We start from the raw sequence: 19,107 nt of genomic DNA, 5'->3' as shown, positions 1-19,107 counted from the left end.
TAATTGTTATTATTATTAACATCTGACCACCATGGAATCAAAGAACTCATCATGTGAGGTCTGTCTCTGTCATGCAGAAAAATCATTGCACTGTGTCTTAAACCTATTCACAGTTTCTGTACCTACCACAGGTTCAGGCAATGCATTCCATTCAGCAGTTACCCTTCATGCAAAGAACCTTCATCTCATTCCTGCTCACATCCTCCTTATACATCTGGAAGATATATAAGGAGGATGTGAGCGGGAATGAAAAATCTATGAAAAATCTCCTTCACATTAATCTGGTCCACTTGCCAACTTATATGCCTCAATTATATCCCCTCTTCTTCCTCTATTCACAAGGTTTTTGTAAGTTGCAGTCCCTCAATCTCACTTCATATCTGACATTGCATAGACCTGACGCTAATTACTAAAACCTTCTCTGATACACTCTGATCCCCCTGAAAACCAGGCAACTAAATCTGTGCACAGTAGTCCATATGTGACCTGATCAGAGCCTTATACAAGAGAACCATAACCTCTTTGCTTCTGCATATCAACATCCTTCTCATAATTTCCATAATCCATTGGGATGTTCTTACAGTTTTAGCATTGTGACTCCTAAACTTCAGGTCTCTGTCCACCATCACTCTCAGATATCTCATCTCCTTCACCTGCTTCAGAATTTCTCCATTAATTGTATACTCTGCATCCCAACCTTGCCTACCAAATTTCAAGCCCTTGCAATTTGCAACATTAAACTGTTAGTTTCTCTCATTTGTCCACTCACACAGTCTACTCAGATCTCCCTGCAAGACCTCAACATTGGTCTGCTTCTGATAGTTTTCTTCTCAACTTTGCATCATTGGCAAACAGGTGTACATCTACAGTTAAGCTGGTTCCATTGTCATTAATGTACAAAATAAACAAGATCCCAAAACAGATCCCTGTGACACTTCACTAGTGGTCTGCTGTTGTTTGGATACCATGCCTTCATACATAACCTGCTGCTACCTATCTGACAGCCAGTCAGCTATCCAACTCACTAGTCTGTTATCTAATCCCATCTACTGCAATTTACCTAGCAGCTTGTGATGTGGAAGTCTATCAAAGGTCTTTGAAAAATACAAGTGAAAAATACAAATTCAGTGAATTTGTTACCTGCTTCTAATATGAAAGCAGATTGCCAAAACATGATCCACCCTCTAATAATCCCATGCTGAACATCATGAATAATATTGTTATTTTCAACCCATTTCTGAATCCTAGAAAATTCCCTCAAGACATGTATGATATATTGTCAAGTATGATATATTGCTTTATTAACATCAAGTTTACTTAGTTTCCCCATATATTTTCTGCTCATTCACCTCAGTCCCTTCTCTACCATACACTCTAGCTTCTCATGATGTTGCCTTCACAAGAATGAAATGCCCTGATAAACTGATCATTGACTACTTCAACTATATCCTCATCGGTTGCCAATCTTCTGGTGTCATCAACTAGCATCATTCTCCTAGTCATTTTTTCCTTCTACACATATTAAAATAGGTCACTAGAATGCTTCTTAGCTTGATAATTTCTTCTCATACTGCACTTTTGATATCTTTATTTTAATACTACACATATTAAAATAGGTCACTAGAATGCTTCTTAGCTTGATAATTTCTTCTCATACTGCACTTTTGATATCTTTACCAACCAAGTCACCTTCCTGGCCTGCTCTGCCCTTTTGTGCACTTCATGCAACTGATCATTAAATACATTCATCTTGAGTTGCCTCTACAGTGCCTTCTTCTACTTCTTCCAGATTTCAGTCTTAATCTCTTCATTCATCCATGTTACTCTAAACTTGTTTAGCCTTTTCACCTTTGGAATACACTCAGATATTGCTACTTAAACAGCACTTGATGAATGCCCCACAGCATCTGTCTTCTTCTCACTCAACTCCTCTTTCCATACTATAGTTCCAGTTTTCTCCTAAGCTTTTCATAATCACCAGCCTTTTAGTTCCACAAATATCCCTTCTTTATAGAAGTTCTTATGTGATTGGCTGCAACCCACATGATCACTTCATGGTCACTTTCACCAACCGGGAAGAAAATTAGAAACTCCATTCACACTTGCTTCCTCTGATAATATAACCAGCTCCAAAACTCTTGACCTTTGCTCGTACCCTTCATTACTTATTGCATAAAACTGTTGTTCCTTAAGAACTTGAGAATTTCATTCTCTGTTTTATTTCCTGACACTTTCTCTTCATACCAATCACTATTGCCATAACTGAAATCACCCATAATGATCACTGTTTGCTTGCTCACTAAGCCCAATTGCCTATAGATTTGCTTGTCTACACCTTCCCCATTCCCTGTCCTGTAGCAACACTCAAACAAATTTCAAATTTTGTCAGTCAATTTTACACCAAACTGCTTCAAAACCACTGCCACTTTTTTCCTCTTGTATTTCACCCTTGTGCAAACATAATTACATATAACAGTTCAATTCTAGGTCTATAACCAGTCCTATTCATGCTGTCCCTCATCTGTGACTTCTCCTTAATTCTCCTGTTTGCTCACCTTCTGTTCCATATATCACCTCCCAGCCTCCCAAACTGTTCCATTTCTATACTGACCTGCATTCAATATACTTTCAGATTCTACTCTCCTTACACCATGCCTCCCTGATCATGGCCCACCCTGTTTCCCTGTGACACTTGCTCACATTCTCACATACTTCTTTCCATTCACAAATTCACAACATTTTTCATATGTTAGAAAGTGGGAGAAAGGAACATAGATGTGACACCATTTCTGCAGTTGCAAAAGACGTAGTAAGTAAGAGAGTGAGAAGTAAGTGTACATGGAGAATACCAGGCATGTTACAGTACCCTTTGTGTTGTCTAAAATGCACCTCCTATGATAAGTCTTATGATCTTATTATCCTTGAAGATTGGCAATACTAAGAATACTATGAATAATAATATTAATGAATACTCAAAGTAAAATATATGGCCTTACATTATTTTCCAAAAAACTAAAGTTATGATAGCAAGAAGAGATTAAAAATCATAGTTGAAAACCATATTATACAACCTTTATTATTATTCTTATGTAGAAATTTAATTATGGGGATGGAAACACAAAAGAGAGATTAAGAGAAGAACAGAAATTGCAAAATCTTACTTTAACACAATGAAAAAATATATTAACATCCAAAAAAATAAATAAACTAGATTAAGCATGATTAAATGCTTTATTTGTTCTACTAATAATTGTAACTAAAAGTTGCGCACTAAAATGAAAGTATAAAAACACAGAAAAGAAAAGTATCACATATTGGTTATATTTCAAGAAATGGAGGTCTGTAAAAAAGATTTATTAGAGAGAGAGAGAGAGAGAGAGAGAGAAATGAAAGAAAAGGAAGACGACAACACACACACACACACACACACACACACACACACACACACACACACACACACACACACACACACATTGTTTCAAAACATAAAGGGATGAACTACTATAAATTAAAAGAATAACCCAAGATAGGGATTGAGAGATAGACAACATCTTAGACAGTAAATAACTTTAATAATATTTGCACAATATATTATTATTATTATTATTACTGTTATTATTATTATTATCACACTAAGACCTCATGGAGTCAGAGACTTACTACGAGGTCCTTTTGTCATACACACAGCTCATCATAATTTGCCTTAAACATACTCAAATTCTCTGCAGACACCACACTCTCAGGCAAGGCATTCCAATCATTCACAACTCTGCATGCAACCTGATTCTCACTCCTTTGTTCACACTTTCCTTATACAGCTTCCAGCTATGGCCTCTGGTTTTCCCCTGATCTCCCACTGTTTTCTGTACAACCTCTTTAACACTGACCCTAAGACATCCCCCTTACTAATTTGCACATCTATCATATCACCCCTCTTCCTACTATCCTATAGATTCTGTAAATTGCATCTTCTCAACCTTTCCTCATATTCGACATTTCAGAGATCAGAAACTATCTTAGTCAGTCGCCTCTGGATGCTTTCCAACATCTCTTCGTACTTTTGAAAACCACGAGACCAAATCTGTGCACAGTAGTCCATGTGCGGCCTAATCAGAGCCTTATACAATGGAACAAGAATCTCTTTACTTCTATCAGTCAGTGTATTCTGCATCATTCCTAGCATTTGTTGTGTTGTCCTCACAATTTTGGCAATGTGTCATCTAAATTTTAGATCCTTATCCACCATCACCCCAAGATTTCTTATTTACTCCACCTCCAACAATATATCCTCACCAAGCATAAATTGTACATCCCATCTTTGTTTCCCAAAATTTAAAACCTTGCATTTTGCAAAATTTTACTCAAATCCCCACTCCCTTGCCCATTCACTCAATCTATTCAAGTCTTCTTATAAGGCCACAACATCTACTCTACTCTTCATAGCTTATTCCAACTTTGCATCATGATCTACAAACAAATGAATATTCCCATCCAAATCCTTGCCAATATCATTGAAATGCAGGTTAAACAGCAATGGTCCTAAAACAGACCCCTGAGGCACACCACTAGTGACTTTCCTCTTCTGGGATACTGCCCCCCTCCCTTATATAACTTTATGATACCCATTAGAGCATCTTCACTCTAATGCACGAATCTATTATCCAACTCCATCCACTCTAGTTTGACTATCAACTTGTAGTGTGGTAATCTATTAAACGCCTTTGTAAAATCTAAGTATACTACTGTGTGTCCCTTCTCCTCTGTCCAATGAAGCTGAAACTTTATTGTAATAAGTAAGAAGATTAAAGCATGATCTTCCTTTAGCAAATCCATGCTGTCCATCAAAGATAATACCATTGTCAACCCAATTCTGGATCCTGGTTCTCACCAGCTTCTCCACCACTTTAACCACAACATATGACACACAGATAAGCCTATAATTTCATGCTTGAGTTTTGTCACCTCACTTATAAAGCGGCACAATCTTGCCTTCCTTCCACTCCGTTGGAACTCGACCCATTGCAAGACTCATATTAAACAAATATGCTGGCCTGGTTGGCCGAGTGGTTAGCATATCTGCTCTCCAGCCAAAAGGCTGCGGTTCGAATCCCGCTGTGGACGTGGATGTTTGTGATTATCTGTGAAAATACTAGTGGTGATGGTTGGTGGTAGATGCTGTTGATGTAGATGATAAAGGTAGTTGCAGTTACTACCTTTATCATCTACTCTACAGAGAGTTGGAGAGTAGGTGCCCTCCCTTGGTGATTCTTTGGACTCCCTGGAGGTTAACACCTCCAGGGAGTCCAAACATTTGCCTTGACAATGTCAAAGCAAATGCCAACTCCCTGGCACATTCCTTCAAAATATGTGGTGATATATTATCAAGTCCCACAATTGTAAACTTGAGGGAGAAGAGCACACTTTATGTGCTTGAACACCAGGTTTTTTGAGAGGTGTGATGAGCAGACTTTTGATGAATGTATCTGCCAGTAAAGGTAAGTTTCAGTCAACTGGTTGATAAATTACTGGAGGCTTTAAAGATAAAGAATAGTTTGCTGTTGACTTCATGTTGGTAATTTTTTGTTGATCATTGGTAGATTATCTTTTTTGTGTTGTGTGATATTATTTGTGGAGGTGTGGTTGAATGAGTCTGCCAGTTCCTCTTAGTTTATATCCTGACCGAAGCTTTTTGCAATAAAATCTTGTGCTGAAGTTTTCTTTTTATGAGTTAGTAATTTGTTAAGTGTAACTCACGTTTGCTTCATATTGTCATTATATTCCTAGGCTAAGCTTATTATATATTCTAAATATAGGTTAAAAAGCATCACTGAAAGTATGCAGCATTTTGAAAGGCATGCTATAGTTGCCATTAATTTCTATTAATATTTTTGAGGAGCAGTCAAGAGTTTTAATTAGGTATATTATATTATATTTTTGATACTGAATCAGTATCAAAAATATTGATACTGAATCAGTATATTGATTTTGATACTGGTTCAGTAGTCTTCATAATGTCTCATGCCATACTGAATCGAAAGCCTTCTCTATAGAATTGTGACATAGTATTTTATTATGTTCAATATATTTTTCTTCAATGAGATATATTTTACTCTTGTTTTTACAGAATCCTGCTTGGTTCTCTTAAAGTATCCTTTCTATTTTCTTCTGAATCCTAGAGAGTAAGATTTCAGCAGTGCCATGCAAGGAAAAGATATTAACAATGCATGGAAAATAGACAAGGGAACAGTTATTTGAGGCAAGAAGTATTAGACTGCATACTCACAGTCAGGAAGATAAATCCAAATGGATATAAATGGATGAGTGGCATTTAAAACTGCAAAAAAAAAAAAAAAAGGAGGAATTAGAAAAGCCATCCATTAATTTCATTAGCAGTACAAACAGTTAAGAAGAATGACTAGCATACTAAGGATCACAAAATCAGATTATGATAGAAAATTAGTCAAGTAGGCAAAGAAACTCCTAGAGAATTCTTTCACTGTGTGCTGTGAATAAAAGGAAGAGAATGATATTGGAAGGATAACTTTAGAGAATACAGATGTTAGGGAGGTGACAAAGAAGAAGAAATAATGGAATTGCTGAGTGATCACTTTGTGAGGTTGTCTCATCCAGTTGGAGATGTTATAGTGATAGCTGTAGCTGAGGCTGATGTACAAACAGCTGTAGATGAACTGGAGGTGCTTAGGATGTCACAAAATTTCAATGTTAACACTTCTATAGGATTTTATTGGATATTGGACAGTACGTTACTAGAAGGTGCAGTAATACTGACATTGCTCTCTTACCAGCCTCTTGAATTTAATTCTTATCTCTGGTAGTTTCTGATAAATTGCCAAGATGGTGCAAAGAGGACAAAATAGTTCTATTAGATAAAAGAGGCTCATAACAGAAAGGAGACCAATCAGTATCTCACAGGTAGTCACTGAGGCAGGGTGTAGAAATGCTTTGGCATTGGGGCAGCTGCCAAGAATTCCAGGGATAGGATGTATTACCAGTAACTGAAATTGTAACACTATAAAAGGCACTTACATACAAATTTGCCAAGAGCACTAAAAACCTTGCTTTGCTTCTGAACTGAGGTATCAGAAAAGTTAACATGAGAATTCAGAAATGGGTGAACAAGAATATGATGTCTTGCCTTAGTAATCTTACTTATATATTTATTTTTTATGTGACTCCAACTCACAGTAGGTTTCAACTCACAGCAAAGGCTTTTGCATGGTGATGTAGCATATACCATTTGGTGTATCATCCTGTCTATATCATAGTGATATAGACGGGATGGTACACCAAACTCAGTTACATGAACGTGTGGACAGACTTATGTGTTCGTCGAACATGTTGTTTATTTTTTTATGGTATATATTATATTAGAACACAGAAACTAAGTAAATAATTAATTTATTAACTTATTGCTGATATTTCGCTGGTGTTATAACCAGCATCTTCAGAGCACAAAAACACAGTTTGTTACAATACTGAGACTATGACAACATGGTGTAATCAGAAGACTGGTTAAACAAAATTGTAGCAGCAACACAAAGACTAGTCTTGATTTTTTGGTGCCCTCTATCTGGAAAAAAAAAAAAAAAAAAAAAAAAACCACTATCACATAAGTCTAGAGTCCTACAACAACAACAACAAAAAAAAAAAAAAAAAAAAAGGCATTCTAGTTTTTTCTTAGGATGACTGTCTCCCAGATCTTAGGCAAGTTAATACAGCGATATTTGTTGAGATTTGGAGTGTGTTTCAGGGCTTCTGTCGCCTCTAAGAACAATCTCTCCGACTTATAAGAGTTTCTGTGTAGTACTTTTGTGTTTTTCCAGTTGATCCTGTGTGCAGGGGTATCCAGAGCATGGTCTGCTAGGCCCGACTTGCCATAATGATAATTCCGGACGTATCTTTTGTGTTCGTTGATGCGGATGTTCACAGTTCTTCCTGTTTGACCGTAGTAGACTTGATTACGTGAGCAGGGTACTTGGTAGACTCCTGGATGTGATAAAGGGGGAATGCTGTCCTTTGGTGAGCGGATAAGGGTAGCTAATTTGCTACATGGTCTGAATGTAGTGCGTAGTTTATGTTTATTGAGAATTCTTGAAATCTTTTCGGATGTGCCTTTAATGTATGGGATGGTGATTGTTTTGTCGTAGTTCTCTGTGGTGGATGGTGGGAGGGGTTTCTTAGGAGCGTTTAGTATTTTGTTTATCTTGTGTTGATTATAGCCATTGGCCAAGAAGGTGTGGCATAAGTGAGTCAGTTCAGCAGCAAGAGCATTGTCATTGGAACAGATTGCTCTCACGCTGTGGGTGAGTGTTTTTAAAATGCCATATTGTTGAGAAGGATGATGGTGTGATTGTTTGTATAGGTATCTCCCTGTATGTGTGGGTTTTCTAAAAACTGAAAATGATAAGGAACCATCTGGAAGATGTGTGATAAGTGTATCCAGGAAGGGCAGACGGTTATTAGCTTCCAGTTCCATAGTAAAGTGGATTTTTGGATGTTAGCTATTTAAATGTGCTAAAAATGTTTCCAATGTCTCTGGGCCATGTGGCCAAATAGCCAGTACATCGTCAACATAGCATAGCCAAAGTGTTGGTTTGAGAGTGGCTGTACTGATTGCTAGTTTTTCCAGGTGTTCTATGTAAAAGTTGGCTGGGGGGGGGGGGAGCCCATGGCTGTCCCATCTATTTGTTTGTATATTTTCCCTTTCCATGTGAAATATCCTGCATGTATTATGAATTTGAATAGTTCAAATATATCAGGGGGGAAGTGGAACTTCAGTAGATTGAGGGTTTCTGTAAGTGGTACATTTGTGTATAGTGAGGTGATATCAAAGCTTACTATTAAGTCTGAGCTTTTTAGGGTAAGGCGTTGTAAGATGCTTTTTAGGTGGGCCGAATTTTTGACAAAGGAGGGAGAATTGTTTGTGAGAGTGGCTAGCAGCTTCGCTAAATGTCTAGCCAATTTGTATGTGGGACTATTTATACTGTCCACAATTGGGCGTAAGGGTGTGCCTTGTTTGTGAATTTTTGGTGCTTCATAGATCCTAGGTGTTTGAACATGGAAGGGCTTGAGTTTGTTAACTGTGTCTTTAGGCCAGGAGGTGACTTTTTTCAATAATTTTCGTGCCTTATTCTTTTGTGTGTTGGTGGGATTGCGATCTATAATTTTGTATGTTGATTGATCTTGTAATAGTGTGTGCATTTTGTTATCATATTCTGTTGTGTCCATCACTATGGTTGCATTTCCTTTGTCTGCTTTTGTTATGATAATCTGGTTGTTGTTCTGTAGCTCTTTTATAGCAATGAATTCTTTATGTGGGATGTTATTTTTGGGAGGCTTGGACTTGATTAAGATGTTGGCCACATCTAAACGTATGTTGTTAGCTATTGTTGGAGGCAGGTCGTATATTCCTCGTTCGATGGATGCCATTATTTCGGCTTTTGGAACTTGTTTGGGAGTCACGGCAAAATTGTGCCCTCCACTTAAAGCACTAGCGGCTTCTTTGCTTAAAGTGAGTGACGATAGATTCACAACGATGAGGTCTTGTTGTAATTACGGTCATTGTATGGTGTTCCGTTGTTGGAGATTTTCAAACTTATTTTGGTGCCGGTTTTTGACTCTGTCGAATTCTTTTTTAGCCGTTGCGTCGGTGATGTTATCTAGGATCTCCCAAAGTTCCGTATTTAGAATATTATAAAGTGATTCACGTAGTGTGTTGATGGTTGAATTTGATTTTGCTAGTTCCAGACGAGTGGCGTTAATCTGTTCACGTAATAGCGCTACACTCCCTCGTTTATAGATACATTGGGCTTTGGTTGAGTGGAACTTGATTTTAAAACATGAATTAGAGCAAATGGGAAATGGATATTATTATCGTATGATCCCCCTATGGAGCCAAAGACACATCTAGATCCCTTTATCCCACACACAGCTCATCATACCTTGCCTTAAGCACATTCAAATTCTCTGCAGACACCCACTCTCAGGCACTGAATTCCAATCATTCATAACTCTGCATGCAAAAAACCTGATTCTCACTCCCTTGCTCACACTTTCCTTATACAGCTTCCAGGGATGATCTCTTGTTCTTTTCCGATCTGCCACCATTTTATGAAAAACCTCTTCAATGTTAATCCTATAGCAACTCCTTACCAACTTTTATGTCTCTGTCATATCATCCCTCTTTCTCCTATCCACTAGACTCTGTAAATTCTATTGTCTCAACCTTTCTTCATATTCACCATTCCAGAGATCAGAAACTACCTTAGTCAATTGCCTCCGGAATTTTCCAACATCTCTTTGTTCTTTTGAAAACCAGGTGACCAAATCTGTGCACAGTAGTCTATATGTGGCCTAATTTTTGGAATTTATGAAGAGATATGATAGTTATTGTATAAATAATGGTCACTGTGGACTTCCTGTGATGGGTCTTCAGAGGTTCCCGGAGATAATGTGTGATAATGATAATTATCTGTAAATACTCTATATATTTTTGTTTGTATTAATCCCACACACAACAAGTGTGGGATTGTCATAGATTAATCTATGACAATCTCTAGTGCTGTGTGGGTATGTAATTTTATATATAATATAAACTTAATATTAATTAACCTTATATAAACTTAATATTGATTAACCTAATATCAAATTAATATTAATCAATTGAATATCAAACAATCTTATATTTATTACAAAGATCTTGAAAAGAAAGTTGAAGCATGTTCCATGAAACTTCAGCGTGCCCAGCAGCTAATTGGTGGCTTGGGAGGTGAAAAAGATCGCTGGAGCCAGTCAGCATTTGAATTGGGCATACGTTACAGAAATCTTACTGGTGATGTACTTATTGCCTCAGCAGTGGTTGCATATTTAGGAGCTTTTACATCTTCATTTAGACAGGTATTTACATATGCACTAATTTTGTCATTCTTAAATAGCTGATAAACCATATATAATAATTTTTTGAATATTTGCATATTGCAAATTCAAATTTATATGAATACATGAATAGATAGATAACAATAAAAGTTTAGGAGTCACATAAGTTGTGAAGTCATCACATTGGATTATGGCAATGATGCAAAGGTCCTTCACATGCAGAAATAATGAGGTTATGGTTATAATAAGGTCTCTTTCAGACACATATTGATTATTGTGTGCAGATTGGTTTTCATGGAGAAGGAGATACATTAGAAAGGGTCCAGAGATCCTTTCTAATAAGAAATGCAATTTTTAGAGGCTTGTTAATAGGAAGAGATGGGATATGATTGGGATTGCATTGGTGGCTTGGGAGGTGAAGACGTTAAGATATAAAATATAACTTGGTAAATTGCATAATGAAAATAAAGAGTTGTTACCATATTAATGTGGAAGAAATTTTTAATGGACTTGGTGACATGGGTAGAATAAGAAGCCAGCCTGGATATTTTATAAGTAGGTTGTGAGCAGGGGAGTGAAGAGCAGTTTTTATGCATGGATCATGGTTGGTGAATGGAATGCATTGCCTGTGAGTGTTATAAATATGGACACACTGGACATGTTTAAAGATGCATGATGTGCTTTGTGTGTGACAGTGTGTACCTCTAGCAATGAGATTTTTTACTCCATATAGATCAGGTGTGAATAATGATAATAATAAATATGTGGGGGGGAAGCTGAAAAGTTCCGATAAACACTTCAAATAAAAATTATATTAAAGCAACTGATATAACCACAAGAAACAACATATTTTAAAATACTTTAACCCCTATGTTTCATCAAATTATAATAATTTGTTCTTTTTCTTTTAAGATATATAAGAAGACATGCCAGAGGTTTTGAAGAAATTCGAAGACACAGAGATGCGGGCCACCATCAAGTTTTTCATACTGCAAGAAAAGTCTGCAACTGTAATTCACAAAACTTTGTGGGAGACTTTATGGAACTGTGCCCTAGCATATTCAACAGTTGCCAGATGGGTAGCTAAGTTTAAAACTGGACATCCTGAGCCAGCAGATTTCCAACAGATTCTCCTAGGTTAGGAAGACCTTTCTTAGAAATCACATCTGAAAACATCAATGCAGTGTATGCCATAATCCTAGATGATAGACCAGCCAAAAACATTGCAAAGACATTGGAGATATCCAAGGAATGAGTTGGGGTCATTATCCACCAACATCTGGGCATGCAGAAGCTCTCAGTAAGATGGGTCCCCAAATGTTTGAATCCTGACCAAAAAAGAGAGCGTGTGTTGTCATCTCAAGAGATTTGGGGTCATTTTGAGAAATCACAATACATGCTAAATGGTTTGGCTTTTATTGTAACTGTTGACAAAACCTGGCTTCGTCACTATCACCCAGAGAACCAAACAAGAGTCAAATGGAGTGGATACACAAAGATTCTCCATGGCCAAAGAAGTTCCAAACACAAAAGTCAGCAGGGAAGGTTCTTGCCATTTTGGGGGGGGGGGGATATATGGATGGTGTAATCCTTACCAATACCTCAAAAAAGGTGAAACTGTTACAGCAGTAGTTTATTCAACAGCTCTGAAGGAACTGAAGTAGGTACTGAAGAAAAAATGCAGCAGAAACTGAGCAGAGGCATGTTGCTTTTGCAGGACAATGTCCTGCTCACACTGCTTATGAAACCCAACAGACAATACACAACTTGTGCTTTCAATGTGTGCCTCACCCACCCTAATATCCAGACCAGACTTCATCCGACTATTTCCTATTCCCTATACCTATACCCTACAAAGTGTTATACACTTGTTACAATGATGCAGCAACATTGTTACAAGTGTATAACACTTTGTAGGGTATGATGTGTTTCGTGAGGATAGAAGGGGTAAAAAGGGAGGGGGAGTTCTATTGATGATAGAGAAAGAGTTAAGTCCATACAAAGTAGAGATACAAGACGGAAATAGTGCCAGTGGTGTGAGATAGGTTTTGAGGCAGTATGGTGTGAGATAGAGGTGAATAGAATCAAATACTTGGTGGGATGTTGTTATAGACCTGGTAATGTGGATGGTAGTGATAGTGAAATGTATAGTCAAATTAGCCAAGCAAATAAGAAAAGGGTGATCATTATGAGTGATTTTAATTATGGCAATATAGACTGGAATGATGAGATAGCAACTGGAAGTAGAGAAAATTAATTTATTGAGTTTTTGAGGGATAACCACCTCAGACAGTATGTAACAGACGACATACAAGGATTAAGGGTGTTGGATTTGGTCATCTCATCAGAGGATGTAATTATAAATGAGGTGTCAAATCATCCACCAATTGGTGAGCGTGACCATGAGGTGATTACTTGGGTGGTTGCCAGTAGTGTGAGAACCCTGTGAGAAAAGGGTATATGTGGAACTAGAAGGGGGGGGGGGGATTATGAAGAGCTCAGGACACAGCTTGTGGGTGTAGCATGGAACAAGGAGTTAGCTAGAAAAGAGGTCAATGCAGCTTGGGGGATTTTCAAAAACTATCTAGCATATGCAATGTCTAAATGTATTCCAAGGGTGAGAAGGTTAAATAAGGTAGGTGTGAGATGGATGAATAAAGAGATCAAGCATGCAATACAGAGAAAAAGGGCATTGTGGAGGCAGCATAAGAGAAGTGGAAATAACCAATTTCATGAGGTCTACAAAGACCAGGCAAGGAGGGTGACTTGGTTGGTGAGAGTAGCTAAATACTCAGTTATGAACAGCAGTCAGCTAATGAAGCCAAAAAGAATCCTAGGAAGTTCTTTCGATATGTAGCTAGCAATAGAAAGAATGATTATGGAAGGATGACATTGATTGGAGAAAATGGTATAAAGACAGAATGTGTTGCAGAATGTGTTGTGGAGATACTTAATGAGCAGTTCATAAAGATCTTTCAATCTTGTGAATGTGACTTCATGGAGAGAGAGATTGAGAGCAGTTGATGATGGGGGAGGAGAGACTGACTGTAAGTGAGCAAGAGGTGTTTGGGGAGTTGAGTAAACTAGATGTAAATACGGCTGCGGGACTTGATAATATATCACCGCGTATTCTAAAGGAATGTGCCAGAGAGTTGACACTTGCCTTGACATATTTTTTTAATACGAGTCTATAATAAGGAGGGAAAGATTGTGCCCCTTCATAAAGGAAGTGATCGAACTCAAGCATCAAACTATAGGCCTATCTGTGTGTCAGGTGTTATGGTTAAGTTGCTGGAGAAGCTTGTGAGAACTAGGATCCAGAGTTGGGTTGACAACATTGGTATAATCTTTGATGGACAACATGGATTTGCTAAAGGGAGGTCATGTTTTAGTAATCTACTTACTTATTACAATAAAGTGACTGTTTCCTTGAACAGAGGAGAAGGATACACAGTAATATACTTGGATTTCGCAAAAGATTTTGATAGAGTACCTCATGATAAGTTGACAGTCAAACGAGAGCAGATGGGGTTGGATATTAGATTAGTGCATTGGATTGGAGATTGGCTATCTGATAGGTATCAACATGTTGTGTATGGGGGTGCAATATCCAGGAAATGGAAAGTCACTAGTGGAGTACCTCAGGGATCTGTTTTAGGGCCATTACTATTTAACTTGTATATTAATGATACTGGCAAAGATTTGGATGGAGATATTCAGTTGTTTGCAGATGATGCAAAGTTGGAATGAACCATAAAGAGTAGTGAAGATGTTGTGGACTTGCAAGAAGACTTGAATAAATTGAGTGATTGGGCACGGAAATGGGGATGTGAGTTCAATGTTGAAAAATGTGAGGTTTTAAAATTTGGAAAACAAAGATGGGATGCAGAATTTATGCTTGGTGAGAATATATTGTTGGAGGTAGAGGAAATAAGAGATCTGGGGGTGATAGCAGATAAGGATCTAAAATTTAGGGGACACATCACCAAAATTGTGAAGACAACACAAAGGCTTCCGGGAATGATGTGGAGGACAATGACGTGTAGAGGTAGGGAGATTCCTGTTCCGTTGTATAAGGCTTTGATTAGGCCACACATGGACTATTGTGCCCAGATTTGGTCACTTGGTTTTCAGAAGGATGAAGAGATGTTGGAAAGGGTCCAAAGGTGACTGACTAGGGTAGTTTCTGACACCTCTGGAATGTTGAGTATGAGGGAAGATTGAGAAGATGTAAATTGCAGAGTCTGGTGGTGAGGAGGAAGAGGGGGGGGGAGATATGATAGAGACCTACAAGTCGGTAAGGGGTTGTTATAAGATCAATGGTGGAGAAGTTCTACAGAGAGTAGTGGGAGATCAGGGGAGAACCAGAGGTCATCCCTGAAACTGTATAAAGAGGATGTGAATAGGGGAGTGAGAGACAGGTTTTTTTAGTGCAGAGTTGTGAATGATTGGAATGCCTTGCTTGAGAGTGTGGTGTCTGCAAGGAATTTGAGTGTGTTTAAGACATGGTATGATGAGATGTGTTTGTGATAAAAGGACCTCCCATATGAGTCTTTGACTCCATGAGGTCTTGGGGTAATAATAATAATAATAATAATATGTAGAATAATGTGTAAGTTACATGGTTCTATCTCAATTCCTTCATGGTAATTATTACAACTTTTCAGCACACCCTTGTAAGCTTCTTAATAGTTTTGCTTGAATATTAGCATGGTAGTTGAGTTTTTTCCATTGTCCAAGAAGTACAAAAGGTGTGTTTGTTTGCATGAAAAATGCAATACATATGATCGTTAAATTTTATGTAGTTAAATTTTTGTGTTTTTAAGATGCTCTTCTAAAATTGGTGATTTTTTTTCCCCTTATTTGTTGAGTTTTCATAAATGAACTGGTGTATTTTTAGTATATTATTTTAGTTTGTAGTAGATTTATTATATTTAGTACATTAGTAGTAGTAGTAGTATAATTTATAATAATAAGTAGTATAATTGTAAATATATAGATATTGTGAGTGGCTGGTGTATTTAGTGTTCATAAATTTCATGATTTTTATCTGTTCTATTGTGCTTTTTTTTTTCCCTTAGAAAATTAGTTTTATAGTATATTAGTGCAGATTTTTGTGTGTATTTACAGTTTTCATAACATATTTTTATTGTAGTATTGCCGTATTAAATATTATCATTTATTATTATTGTTCTGTGACACCTCCAGGAAGTCCATGGTCTCATCATGGGAGGGCACTCTACTCTGCCTCACTAAATACATCTCACCCTCTCCACTACTTAGTACAGCACTACTATCTTCAATTCCATCTGCTGCCCATCATTACCATCAACAGTATTTTTACATAGAGCTATAAAATGGTGCCAAAAATGCATAAGAAACAGAATACTGAAAATGACTTAGCTTCTTAAACTACAAAGCTAAAACAGATTATTAGACAGAAAATGCAGAAATTATAGAAAGTCAAGTGGCATTTAAAGGAACTCCATGAAGGACAAGAAAATTGCAGCAAAAGGGGAATCAGATAAATTATTGCATAACAAAAATTTGTAAGTAATGTTAATTGTAAACAGAAGGATATTATTTATAAGGATATTAAACAGAAGGATGACCAGGTTATAACTTGTTTTAACCTGGGTTTCCCAGATCAAAAATTAAAAAATAATACAAGCAACTGAAAAAACAGAAAAGCAAAGCAGAGAAGATTACTATTACTATTATTACGGGCAACTCCAGGGAGTCATTAGACTCATCGAGGGAGGCCCCAAATCATATTCATCACAACTATTTGTGATGAATATGATTGATTATTATATATGATTACGAGGTATGATATTCTATCATACCTCGCCTTAAACTCATTCACTGTCACAGCATCCACCACAGACTCAGGGAGCACATTCCACTCATTCACTACTCTGAAAGTAAAGAACCCAGCTCTAACACCTTTACTAACCACACTTTTGCCCAGTTTCCATGGATGTCCCCTAGTTCTCCCACAACCAGCCCTGTTCTCAAAAATATCTTCTGAATTAATTTTATAGAAACCCTTCAGTAATTTGAATGTCTCAATCATATCTCCCCTCCTCTGCCTATCAACCAATTTTTGCTACCCACAAATCCTCAACCTGTTCTCATATGGTTCATTCCACAGACCTGCTATCATCTTGGTCACTCGCCTCTGGATCCTCTCCACCTCCTCCCCATCAAGAAGAAACGTAGGTGACCAAATCTGAGCACAGTAGTCTAGATGGGGTCTTATCAAGTCTTGATACAGAGGAACAAAAACCTGCTTGTCTCTGCTTGTCAACGTATTCTTCAGCAACCAAGTGAGTTGATGAGCTGATTTAGCCACTTTTGCAATGTGCCTCCTAAACTTCAATTCCTTATCTACCAACACGCCTAAATCTCGTGCCTCATCAATTTCCTGGAGCACGGTTCCACCAATGCAGTAAACTGCCGCCAATCTTTTCACCCCAAAATGCATAACCTTACATTTTGCCACATTAAACTGACATCCATTCTCCTTAGCCCAGACATCCAATCTATCCACATCATCCTGCAAAATTTTGACGTCATCTGCATTCACTATTGCCCTACCCAACTTCGCATCATCCGCAAACAAATGAACTGTTCCTCTCAGATCCTTTCCTATATCATTTATGAACAAATTAAACAGCAGTGGTCCAAGAACAGATCCTTGTGGTATACACCACTAGTCACAGGCCGTCTTGTGGACTCTACTCCTGAGTAAACCACTCTCTGATATCTCTCCGTCAACCACCCTCCTATCCATCTCACCAACCCTATGTCCATTCCCATATGCTGCAATTTACTGATTAGAATTCCATGTGGTATCCTGTCAAAGGCCTTGGCAAGGTCCAGTAGAATCACCGTAAACCCATTACCCTTATCCAGTTCAGCCGTCACTGTGTTATAATACTTGAGCAAGTTACTGAGGCATGACCTACCCTTCACAATACCATGCTGCCCCCGATACAGTATCCCATTTTCTTCTATCCAATCTTGTATTTTCCTCTTGACTATTTTCTCTAAGACCTTGATAATGATTCCTGTTATGCTGATTGGCCGGTAATTTTCAACAGCAGCCTTGGAACCACCTTTGTGCAGTGAAACTATTTTCCCCTCTTTCCACCCCCTTGGGACTGACCCAGTCCCGAGGCTCAAATTTAACAAAATGGTCAAGGGCACTGACAATTCTTTGGCCGCTTCACTTACGACCCGAGCTGGTATACCATCCAATCCCACAGATGTATTGACATTGAGGTTCTGTAATAGACTAGTTACCTCTACTTCATTCATCACAATTCCAGTATAAGCTGTTGGTTCTTCCATTCCTGCAAAGTCACCACCTGAATGATATACTCTTGCAAAGTGCTCGCTCAGTAATTCCACAATATCGACTGATTCGGTTACCTCCCTACCCTCGGCACTTTTTAAGATCATTCTACCATGAGCATTTTTCCTTTTACTTGCAACATATTGAAAAAACTGTTTGGGATTCTCTTTAGCCTGCGTGGCCAATTTCCTTTCGTAATCTGCTTTTGCTTTTCTTACCACCCTTGTTACCATCCTGGCCTGAGCTTTATACTGTTCCTGCGCCTGATGGTCACCCTTCTCCTTAAATTCCCTCCACAATTGTTTCTTTTTTTGCAGCTCAAGCTTAATAATGTTATTCATCCATTTAACCCCTACTTGATTTATTATTCGGACTCTTGGTATACAGTCAACCATTGCCTCCTGCAAACAGCTCTTAACCACCTCCCATGCACTATCAACATCCAGCCCTTGCAGTTGTACATGCCATGGCATTGAGCCAAGCACACACCTAAGCTTGTCATACTTACCAGCCCGGTAATTCCACATGTACCCTGTCTTAATTGTAGATTCGGCTCCTTTAGCCACCTCCCAAGTCATGACCTTATGGTCACTCTCACCAATTGGTGGCAACATGGTCATGTTCGTTACAGCCACATTCTCGGTTGCAATTACTAGGTCCGGCACTCTCTGCCCCCTGGTATTTTCCAATACATGTTGCCGTAGATAGTTGTCCCTTAATAACCGCATAAAATCCAATTCCTTCCTCCCATGTGTCCTCTCCTCTTTCCAGTCAATGTTACCATAATTGAAATCACCCATAATAATTACCCTCCTTCCACTCATTTCTTCTATTTGCTTATGCATACTATC

General features: G+C 38.0%; 1 protein-coding gene across 1 annotated transcript in view; it reads left to right on the top strand.

The window, feature by feature from the left end:
* The window catches only part of Dhc36C (Dynein heavy chain at 36C), a 1,350,914-nt gene that overhangs the window by 843,918 nt on the left and 487,889 nt on the right, over positions 1-19,107 (top strand). The window contains 1 exon segment of the mRNA XM_090395101.1: positions 10,718-10,917. Within this exon segment, the coding sequence (XP_090251227.1) occupies positions 10,718-10,917 (200 nt within the window).

Source organism: Typopeltis vanoorti, chromosome 7 (assembly GCF_054136105.1).
Source record: "Typopeltis vanoorti isolate ZY-2024b chromosome 7, IOZ_Tvanoo_1.0, whole genome shotgun sequence".
NCBI classification, from domain to species: Eukaryota; Metazoa; Arthropoda; class Arachnida; order Uropygi; family Thelyphonidae; genus Typopeltis; species Typopeltis vanoorti.
Note: the sequence above shows the minus strand (reverse complement) of the source record. Positions and strands in the feature narration are given on the sequence as shown.